An 11,896-nucleotide genomic window follows, 5' to 3' on the forward strand; every position below is an offset into this window, starting at 1 on the left:
CCGGGTTTCCTTTTTCAGCTGCCTGCACAATAGTTCGAGAAATTAATGAAGAACCTACTTTTTGACTGTTGCATGTTGCATCAATGGGCCTACAATACAAATATCCTATATGGTTGTTAAAAATAAATGGGAAAAAAACTGAATATTAACATTGATTGGTTTTGTTTGTTTGTTTGTTTGTAGTCGTATTTCTGCTGGAGAAATTATGGATTATTTCTACTACTGTTGCACCTGTTGCTTGTCTAAAGAAGAGAGGAATGCCATCACCATAAATAAGGAAATCAACCATCAAATTTCTGAGCTGAAGAAAAGAAAACACAGAGAAGTCAAATTACTTTTATTAGGTGAGATGATTGTGTCAGTTTTTTTATTTAGAAATTTTATATTAAAACTCAATATCATTCATTTGATGCATTGTATGCATTTACTTTTGCACAATATCAATTCCTTCCAGAGAGAGACAAAGGTAAAGGTTATCAAGAATTATCTGTAGATTTTTTGGTTCTCTAATGTGAAAATAAATTTGGTTAGGGCATTAGATATTGTGACAAAAAGCAGGTAAATGTAATTTTGCATTTGTTATGTCATCTCTTGAGGGAATTTCCTGACATGAGATCATCTCAGAAGTGATTAGACCTGATAATTCTCAAAACTTCACTTGTTCCAAAATAATTTAAGTGATGGTGTAGTGACTTTTGTTGTTGTCGTTGTTACATAATTCAAATAACCCTTCTTATTTACCCTGAAAACTGATTTTTTTATTTTTGAAAATCAGGGTTCAAAAATTTAGAAACTATCATCTTCAACCCTGCTTTTTATCTTTGTTAACACTAAAGTAGAAGTAACATTTTTGTAGTGCGATAAATAAAGACATATTTTCAGGTTTTATACAGCTCAGTGACACACTCAGTGCTGATCTTTCTGAAATTACAAATAAATTCATAGAAAATTGATTATTCTTAATAAGACAGATAACATTCCCCTGCACAACTATTTTTAAGTGCATTTATTTTCAGTATTTCTGTTTGCAGGCCAGGTTTACATTGCTGAAGTCCATGATTTTTTTGCTTTCCTTTAGGAACAGGACAAAGCGGAAAGACAACATTTATGAAGCAGATGAGGATCATTCATGGAAAGGGCTTCTCGGAAGACGACAGGCGTTTATACTCTAAACTGGTTTTCCAGAATATCTGCCAAGCAATACAGACAATGGTATGGGCCATGAAGAGGCTAAATATTCCCTACTCCAGCCCACAGAATGAGGTAATCAAGCAACCCAGTGTTTTAAAGTAACTTTAGAGCCCAGTGATTAATAAGGGCTTTATATTATGTCATATCTTAAACATTCAGTCAGCAAGGTGGTGGGATCTGCAAAATAAATAAAAAGTTAATAAATTAATAAATTTTGCAATTTTTATTAATGTTTTGCACCAATTTAAGAAAGATTGGGTCTTGTACTGTAATTTATTGTCAGTTCATTAAGTCTGTGATATCTGTAGATTTATGCTCAGTGTTTCCAAGATCTGTACACAGAACAGATAACACAGCTACAGAGAAGTTATGTAGAGGCTATTCATCACCTATGGGCAGACCAAGGCTTTAAGATCTGCTACAAACGGAGCAGAGAGTATGACCTATCAGACTCCACTAAGTAGTAAGTGCGTCAATTCCTGTCTTTTAATGACGACCTGCATCTTTGTCTGTTTCCTTTTCTCTTTTCCTGATGCCACTGACAATTCATGTGATGATTGTTATGCAGTTAAGCCCTCGACCAACATCTGGTGGAAAATAGCAAGGAAGTAAGTTTCTGCTTCTTTCCTTCTCTCTTTTGTGGCCAAAAAGAAGAGACAACTTGAATGAAAAGCACTCATTTCTTGCAGAATTATTGGCAGTCTGATCACATAATGATAATTTTATTAGCCAAAATTTAAGTTGAGCGTATTGCCTTGTTGGGATACTGTACCAACTTCAGTACACTCTGTTGTACACTACACATATTGGCAAATATATATTTTCATAGGTATAAAATACCCAGATGACCTACATATCCCACAATGCTGTGTGCTTAGCTGGCATCTTTCTCATCTTGATCAGACTGCGAAAAGCTAAGACATTTTTACACCATAATTCATGAGGGGGCTTTTATGTCATTTAGGTGGCAATCGTTCTGTTTTTACAAAATGGTATTCAGCAAACTATACACTAATATATCATTCCAAACACATCCAAATGATTTTGTATTTCAGAATAACATGTCTCCTGTTTTTCCTCTGTAATATTGATAAATCAGTAGTAATTATTCTGGACGACCTGTCATTTGACCTGACCTGAACTTTATGACCTATAAATATGAGCCCTCTGGATATTTCCCCTACCCCCATGGTTGACCTTTGACATGGGTTATGAATATGTCTATTGACTCCCAGCATTTTTGAAATACCTATGGTGTTGACCTGTGGGTCATTTGTGGGGTGGAACAAATGAGTAATTGATGAACTTTGACCGTACAAATTGGTATTACTGGGGGTAATTTTTGGGGTCACACATGTGTTGAACAGATGTGTGGTGGCGTCCACATTCCAGCTCATCTCTCTGTGTAAGTCACAAAAATAAGATTTTAATGAAGAAACAGCCAGATCAAAATAACAGAAGAATAAACACACACACACACACACATTACAATCACACAGCAATACATTGAAAATGTTGATATTAAAAATTGGTAAACAATTTCAAAAGTGGCATGTTTCAGGAAAAGTTCAAACAAATCAAAGAAAACACAAATGTCTCCAAACTGTTACATCCTGGTATTTGGTCTGGTTTCAGAGTCAGATGACCACTGGGAAAGACTTGATGAGTTTGATGAGTCCAAGAACACTAGCATTGTTAAACATGTGGTACAATAACATTGTTCACTAGAAACTAGAATCCAACTGACTGAGAGTTTGTTTCACATATAACTGTAAATTATCTCTGTAAAAAACAGTTCACTTGCATTTGCTAGTTATAACTATTGACAATTATGGACAAAAACTGCTTATCTCATGTTTTAATAAAAAAATAAAATAAAAAAAAGGCATGGATCACCCCACTTTTCACTTAAAACTACTACTTATCAACTGTAATTAATTTACTTAACTGCTGTTTAAAGACAAGCAAAAAGAACTGTGTGTCTATAACTGGGCAGTGGAATGCATAGCTTTAAGTGCAATAGTTAGAAAATTTTGAAGTGTAATAGCTGTAATGTAACAGAAAAACAGCAAGACTCACTTTTCATGTTGATACATTGTGTCTTGTGAACGCTTGATAGACAAACCAGAAAGATGGCCTAAAAGTACATTACAGTTTTAGTTTAAAGGATTAGTTCACTTTTAAATATACTTTTGCTGATAATTTACTCACCCCCATGTCATCCAAGATGTTCATGTCTGTCTTTCTTCAGTCAAAAAGAAATTAAGGTTTTTGATGAAAACATTCCAGGATTTTTCTCCATATAATGGACTTCAATGGGCACCAACGGGTTTCAGTGCAGCTTCAAAGGGCTTTAAATGATACCAGATGAGGAATAAGGGTCTTATCTAGCAAAAAGATTGGCCATTTAAAAAAAATTAAGTTTTATAAGCATAAATACTTGCCTTGCTCTGTTCTGGGATGCGCGTTCATGACGTCACGTAATACGCAGTTACGTTGAAAAGGTCACGCTTGACATAGGTGGAAGTACCGAGTGTTTACAAGTCAAACACCGTTTACAAAAAAAAGTAAAACAACAATGTCGGACGATTTCGAACTTCGAGGAGAAGATGAGTTTTTCGCCCTGCCCTACCTTTTTGAACCTGAGGAAGGGACTGCTGCGGCGATACACACCTCTCAAGAAGATCTAACGAGACGTGGTGGTGCACATGTGGCAAATGCTAACCATTGCCAATAGAGGAAGAATCTAGATGCTGCCACGACTGGACCATTTCAATCAGTCAGTGAGTCCCTGTTTCCATCTCACTGCATTACTGGACAAAATGGATTTCCACTGTTACTGAGAAACCGCGTTAAAGGAGTCGCACACTGGATGCGAAGCTCAGCGCCGCGTCACGCCTTTAAAATCTGAACGCATTGTTTTCTATGAGTGCACACACACCGGCTGCGACATTTGGTGCCTGTCTGCGGTGCCCAGCTATGACTCAAAATCCTGCCACGCCACAGAGCGCCATGTACATTGTTTTACGTTAAATGCATATTATAATTCTCTCAAATAGTCATTAATGTACATACTGACTTCACCCTGTGCTGCAAGATACATTAGTTTTACATTTTTAGTTTAACAGCTTGAATAAAGTCAAAAAATGTATAATAAACGTAGCCTTTTCTTTCCCTTTGCTCTGTTGTGCCATTTTTCCATGTACACTAACCTCAGTGTGAAATATTAAAGCATAGGCCTATGTAACGTTTCCCTGTTGATGTACAACACTCCCATTGTGCAGCTCTTCTATCAGGAGTCGAGTCAAAATTGAGCTTGCGTGTATATAATGTGCGCGGCTGGTGTGCGATACCTGTGAGTTGTCAGAGACGTAACGCTTCGCGTCCGGTGTGCGACCCCCTTTAGAGGTGTTTTTGTTCTGATGGAGAAGGATATGACAGTCGGATGGCACTGACAACACAGGATGGAAGAACCATTAGTTGTTTACCTTTTTTTGTAAACGGCGTTTGACTTGTAAACACCAACTCGTACTTCCGCCTACGTCAAGCGTGACCTTTTCAATGTAATTGCGTATTACGTGACGTCACGAACACGTATCAAAGAACAAAGCAAGTCGAGTATTTGTGCTTATAAAAAAATTTTTTTTTTTTTTTTAAATGACCGATCGTTTCACTAGATATGACCCTTATTCATCGTCTGGTATCGTTTAAAGCTGCACTGAAACTGTCATTTGGACCTTGAACCATTTGGTGCCCACTGAAGTCCACTATAAGGAGAATAATCCTGGAATGTTTTCATCAAAAACCTTAATTTCTTTTCGACTGAAGAAAGACAGACATGGCCATCTTGGATGACATGGGGTGAGTAAATTATCGGAAAAAGTTTAGAAAGAGTAGCTGCATGTTTGATCACACTCAGAGGGTGCCAAAATCTGGATTCTGATCAAAAGCATTACTAAAACTTTTTTTAAAAAATTGAGTGCAGATATTGTATAATGCATGTTAAAAGTGTGTATAAATACATGTTCACAAGTGAAAATGCCATATTCTTTTCTTTGATTAATACAAAGCTTCATCCGAATCCTTGTATCGTGTGATTATCATGTTTGAAACTTTACAAAATAAGTCCCATTTCAACACCACTGAGGAAAATAATTTTTACCTAAAAGTTTGTCAAAAGAAAATCCATAAAAGTAATCCACAGAGCAGGCAAGGGTCAAAGTCCATGAAATCAGTCCAAACAAACAGGTACAAAATAACACAAAGAAAACCCAAAACAGACAACCGGGGAATCAGAAGAAGCATGACATTAAACAACAAACCACACCAAAGACAGAAACAACTCAGTTTAAATAGACAGACACTAATAACATAATACAAAACAGGTGAGTGCAATGACGTGAGATGATTAGTCCGGGAAGTGTGTATTGGGATATGTAGTCCATGTAACAGGTGGAAATGAGAGTAAGGGATAGAGTGCCCTCTAGTGGCTGATAGGGCACTCTCACTGGTGATCATGACATTACCCCCCCTCAAAGGAGCGGCTACCAGACGCTCCACCAGACAAAACACAAAAACACAAAAAACTCAGGAGGGAGGTGGACAGGAGGACGATCAGGGGGAGGGATGGCGGGCCAGATCCAGGGTGCCCCACTGAAAGCCAGGGGTCCAGAAGTCCTGGCTGATTGCCAGAATGGCGCTGGAGGATTTGACCAGGCGGGCACTGGCAGGTCTGGAGTTCTGGCTGATTGCCAGGGTGGTGCTGGAGAAACTGACCAGGCAGATTTCAATGGTTCAGGCGGCCTGGGCAGAGGTAGCAGGGCAAAAGGCTTGGACGGTGGCGGCGGCGGCAGGGCTGATGGCCTGGGCGGCGGCGGCAGGGCAAGGCGCTTCGTTGGCGTACAGTTCGTTCGTACAGCTTGGCCTCTGTACCACCTGACCGCTGTAGATTGATTTATAAGGCGTTGATAGTGGTGCCATGGATACGCATAATTCCCGGTCCAAGGACCGAAAGGACGTGAACAGCTCAGAATATAACGTCACGTGTTGTCATTTCAAGATTCCGGTAAATACGAGGTGACGTGAATGCAGCTTTATTCCTGGGAGGATCTGGGGGTGTTTCATGAATGATTTTATTTTATTAATTCTTTTTTTTTCTTTTTCTTTTTTACTTATTTATTGTCATTGCAAAAGGACCTACTTTGGCTCTCTGAAAATGTAATGTTTTTTAAATATATTTGTTTTTAATTTCTATATTAATTTAGCTAAAACTAGCCTATATTTAAATTGTTGAAATAATTTTTTAGTAACATTTTATATTTATATTTAGAATCATTTCAATTTAAAATAGAGACAAGTTCCTTTTATAGAACTAACCCGAGGTATCACAGGGTCTTGTTTCTCTGTGAAAATGATTGGTGTTTTTCTTATTGAATTATTGAAAATGTTACACACTGTGAGAGATGACTTGTGAGACCCATACAGTTTTACACATACACTGATAAATAAAATGTCAAAGATTGGATTTATTTAAAGATTTAAATTATATATATATATATATATATATATATATATATATATATATATATATATATATATATATATATATAATCATAATGTATATATATATATATATATATATAATCATAATGTATATATATATATATATATATATATATATATATAAAATACATATATATATATATATATATATATATATATATATATATATATATATATATATAAATAATGTATATATTTATTTATTTATTCATTCAAACTAATAGCAATTATTAACCCATTCAGACATCATTGCAGGAGGAAAACAGTTTCCGTGTTTTTATTTAACTATAATAATCAGTCTCCTTAAATATAGTAACTGCCATTATTCATCGTGTTATAATCTTTTGGAGATGTGAATGATTTTCACTTTTTGAAATTTACCCCCAGGAATACCAATTTGTACAGTCAAAGTTCATCAGTTACTCATTTGTTCCACCCCACAAATGACCCACAGGTCAACACCATAGGTATTTCAAAAATGCCGGGAATCAATAGACATATTCATAACCCATGTCAAAGGTCAACCATGGGGGGAGGGGAAATATCTCTAGGGCTCATATCATAGGTCATAAAGTTCATAAAGGTCAGGTCAAAAGGTCAAAGGTCATCCATCAAAAAAGTCACAGGTCGTCCAGAATAATTACTACTTAAATCTGTTAACCCTTTTCACTGACTTTGATGTTTCCACATATCAACATCGCAAATCTAGTAAATATCAGTTTTTATTTTTAAAAAATGTATTACACATTTATAATGCTATACTTTGTGTTAAATTACCTTTGCAGTAAATGACAAAAAAAATAAAAAATTACACTGCTGCAGAGGTGTTTCTAATGCAATGGCTGAGAGAGTGACAGCAAATATGACATATTTTTCTCTTCTGACAAATGTAATTAATCTCTCTATATTTTTCCCTTTTTTTTGGAATGTCATGGAAACAACTTTGTGGATTTTTTCTTTCGCTATTAGAGCAAATGCAAATACAAAAATTATATTTGCTATCATCTCCCATTCACTGCTATAGAAGTTTACATAACTCTGAAGACTTACGCTTCTGAAAAATGTGAAAAGACTCCATCTGTGTTCTCTTCCTCTCTTTGGCTCCAGAACCGTATGAAAGAGAGTTTAAATTTGTTCAACATGATCATCCACTGTCCGTGGTTTTCCACTACCTCCATCATCCTCTTACTGAACAAAATGGACATCTTGGCTGAGAAGATTCAGTTCTCAGATCTAAAAACATACTTTCCTGAATTTGAAGGTACTTTGGTTCATGTTAAATAAAGTAAATGGCAGCTTGATAATGTGTTTGATATCTTGTTTGCAGGGGTGTAACAATACCCTCATGTCACGATTCAATACATATCACGATACTGAACTCACAATACAATATTAATGCTATAATCCAAGACATATGGTAAAAGGATAACAAAAAATGTAGTGTTGATTAAAATGGTAAATTCTGTATTACATTGGGGGGGTGGAAATGAATAGGCTTGGACTTGGTGCTGGTAACCCAATGCACAGGACAATGGTGACACCAGAATAAAAATATTCATGATTCTGATGCTAAAACACAGATTTATTTTAGATGAATATACTTGTACTCTGTCACTGATTAGACATATTTAAAATAATGTAGGCCACTTTTTGCTGGTAACACAAGACATTTGGCATTATCAGGACCCACAAATATTCCCCATTGCATTATTATACATTATATTCAACATTAGAGTAGTTTATAGTAGAGTATAGAGTAGTTTAATGTAGTACTGACACTAAAACTCTGTAAACTTGAATTTTTTCTCACACAGAAATTTTCATTTTGGGGTGAACTATGCACAACACATATTGTCACTATCCAGAATACGATATTGTTGCATTTTTGTATTGCGATATATTGCGACATGATGTAATGTTACACCCCTACGTAATTTTTTGTCATACCTGATTCGTTATTCCATTTCTTTTCTTTGTGGTTTGGCACCCCCTTCAGGCAAACGTAAGGATGTTCAAGATGCCATGCTGTTCATCAGAAGTCTATATGAGCAAAAATCGGTTTCCAATGAGACAAATAACTCTAAAGACATTTACTGTCACTTCATCTGCGCCATGGACACCACAAACACCCGTAAACTCTTCAACATCGTGAAAGACTTTGTCATCACTGGGGGCCTACGCGATTATAAAATGTTATAATGAGCCCCAGGCCCAGAGACACCTTCATGGCACTCAGCATCAGACTGTATTGATCTCAGTGCCAATCCATCTGCATTCACACACACTACTATTTTATAAAGAAACTTTTGCATAGTCATGTACAGAATTAATGTTTATTATTATTATTGATATTAAAGAATGCTTGAAAGAAATTAAATTAATGGTTAATTTTCACTACAGTTATTTTGCAGAAGAATAATATTTCAATACTTAACTTAGTTAATAAAGAAAATTAACTTTTGGAGGCCATATTTTATTGCTCGGGGTGGAAAATTCAATAGCGACCAGTAATCGGAGCCTGCCACTACACAGCTATGTTGGGCACATTTGTGCTAATAAATCAACACAAAAGACACTAAACATTATGGAAACCGATTCTCTTAGTTTAAAAACAATTGTCCGTTAATAAGGACGTCATTCCTCTGACTTCCCATTGGTTCTCTTCTGCTCTGCAACATATCTGGCATATTATGCACTAAAAGGCAGACTTTCTGGAAATGCAAGTTGGTTGTAGTGAACGAACTTGACACAGATGACAGAAAACTGCATTTGGGAAAACCAGCGGTGGGACCAAGTCACTGTTTTGCAAGTCACAAAATACATCTTAAGTCTTTGCAATCAAGTACAGAGTCAATACAGGCAAGTCTTTGGAGATAGAATTGTTGCATTATTCCAGATAAATAGATTGAGATTTACAAATAAATGTAAAGAGAATCACAAAAATTGTGAATCTCTAAATGTGTTTTAAGTCACAAACACACCTCTGCCTGGCATTAATTTGTGACTCGATTCCTGTGCATTTGTGAAATCACTGCACGCATTTGCAAATTGGTTGCTGTGCATTTGTTGATCCCTGCACGCATTTGTGGATTTTGAAATGGATTTTGAAATGCCACTGGACTCCACCCACCATAAGCCAATCAGATAATTGCAATCATTGTAATGTATTACAATGATCTGTTCCAGTAAAATAATTGTAATGCATTTTTCTTCAATATTTTTTCTTTTGCATTTTGAGAGGGTTTTGTACAATTTATTTATATTTGTGCAGTAATTAATATCCATTTCCCATAGAAAACAATACAAAAAAAATAATTATTTTTCAATTAATGCAGTATTTAAAATTAAAATAGAGTCTAGGTCTTTAAAATCCAGTTTTTTTGAAGGCAGATTAGCGCTATCTGTTGAGAGTATAGAAAGGAAACATAATATCATGGTTTAGTTGCCTGTATAGCTCTCTATAAAACGTATTGTGAATTGCCTAGTTTTTAGACATAATGCATATTTTTATTGGGTGGAAGATCTGAATATATATATTTAAACAATCTCAAAGACTACTTTTAGTCAAGTTTTATAAATATATTTTTTTGTTAGAAATAGTGATTTGAAGTGTTAATTTTACATTATGATTACAGTCAAACTTGAACATTGTGTTCACACAAGGAAACATTTTACTGGAAATTTTTTGATTCAGAATTTATATATATATATATATATATATATATATATATATATATATATATATATATATATATATATATATATATATATATATATGTCATTTATTCAATCACAACACTATATGTAAACATTTTTCAATGAACATGTTTATTTTTTGTAAAATGTCAGTGAACAGTAACAAAAGGAAGAAACAGTCAAAAGAAAGAAAAACAAGAATGTGAAGGAACAGTATGAAGGAACAAGCCTGAGCTTCCAAGTGTACTGACAAACCCAAGACGCAGCGCTCACTTCTCATTGTTGTTCATTGCAGATTTCCCATTCATATCCAGAGTGTCTGTTTTGCATGCTTGATGTTTTATAGTGTCATCCCTTCACTGCTGTGTACTCTGTTAAAGTATTGTGGCCGATTTGTAGATTGTCCACACACTGATGAAGGTGAAGAGACGAAATTGTGTCATCTTATCTCCTGTGTGCCATAATTAAAGTGCTTCAGAGTGCAGACCTTTTTTGTATTCTAAAATTGATATATAAGTCTCAGCACTTAATTAGCTGGGAGAGTGCCGTGAATAATTTGATTAGATTGTCCACACATAAATTCTCTGTATTTGTCAGGGATCTATTAGGGAGGACTCAAACGCAGGATGAGTGTTACTGTAATAGTCTTGTCTCAAGAGTGCTATTTTCATCCTGGCCAGTAGGGGTCGCTCTCCTTAAGCCCTCTATAATGCTTCCTCCAGAACTGTGGATGGCACTTACATCATGAGCTCTAGTATCTCCACTCCAGAAGGGGGCGCCATTACCCCTATTATGTTCATTATCCTGCCCATCACTCTGATTTCCCACACCTGTGTTTGTTCCTTTATAAGTCTGTTTGTTCCCTGCTATTGTGTTCAGTCTTGAGCCAGTCTTCCTGAGTTTCCTGCTGCCTGTTTTCAAGTTAAGTGTATCTCTTGTTATATATTTTTTGGACCCTCGTGTCTGTTTTGTTTTCTCTCTTTTATGGAAGCTCGGCTCTCCTAGTTTATTTGAATTGTATACCTTTTTGTTGTTCTAGTAAAGATTACTTATTTTTTGATGACTGGCTCTTTCAATGATTCTTCAAATGAACGCATCCTGACTGCACTCTCTGAACAAGCCACAACCATTCAGAGGCATGATCAGGCCACCTCCTGAGTCTCCAGTCCCATACCTCTTCACCCCAAGAACCCCAACAGTCTTCTGGGTCCAGATCAATGCTGCCACTTCCTTCTGAGCCCAGATTACCATCCCCAGAGAGGTTTGACGGAACCTCTGAGAGAAGCAGAGGATTTATTACCCAGTGTACTCTAGCCTTTTAGCTTCAACCTAGCAGTTTTCTTTCTGAGAACAGTAAGGTGGCCTACATCATTACACTCCTCACCGGCAAGGCACTTGATTGGGCCTCGGCTTTGTGGGATCAGATGTCTCCACTTACCATAAACAG

The 11,896-nt window shown here is 36.0% G+C and overlaps 1 protein-coding gene across 1 annotated transcript; it reads left to right on the forward strand.

Annotated features, from left to right (window-relative positions):
• The first annotated feature begins 205 nt into the window (after positions 1 to 205).
• Positions 206 to 1,655, forward strand: LOC137028099 (guanine nucleotide-binding protein G(q) subunit alpha-like). Its single transcript, XM_067396859.1, has 3 exons — positions 206 to 344; positions 1,079 to 1,263; positions 1,500 to 1,655. Exons 1-3 carry the CDS (start codon positions 206 to 208, stop codon positions 1,653 to 1,655), a joined length of 480 nt encoding a protein of 159 aa, XP_067252960.1.
• Positions 1,656 to 11,896: the final 10,241 nt, after the last annotated feature.

Source organism: Chanodichthys erythropterus, chromosome 10, assembly GCF_024489055.1.
Source record: "Chanodichthys erythropterus isolate Z2021 chromosome 10, ASM2448905v1, whole genome shotgun sequence".
NCBI lineage: Eukaryota > Metazoa > Chordata > Actinopteri > Cypriniformes > Xenocyprididae > Chanodichthys > Chanodichthys erythropterus.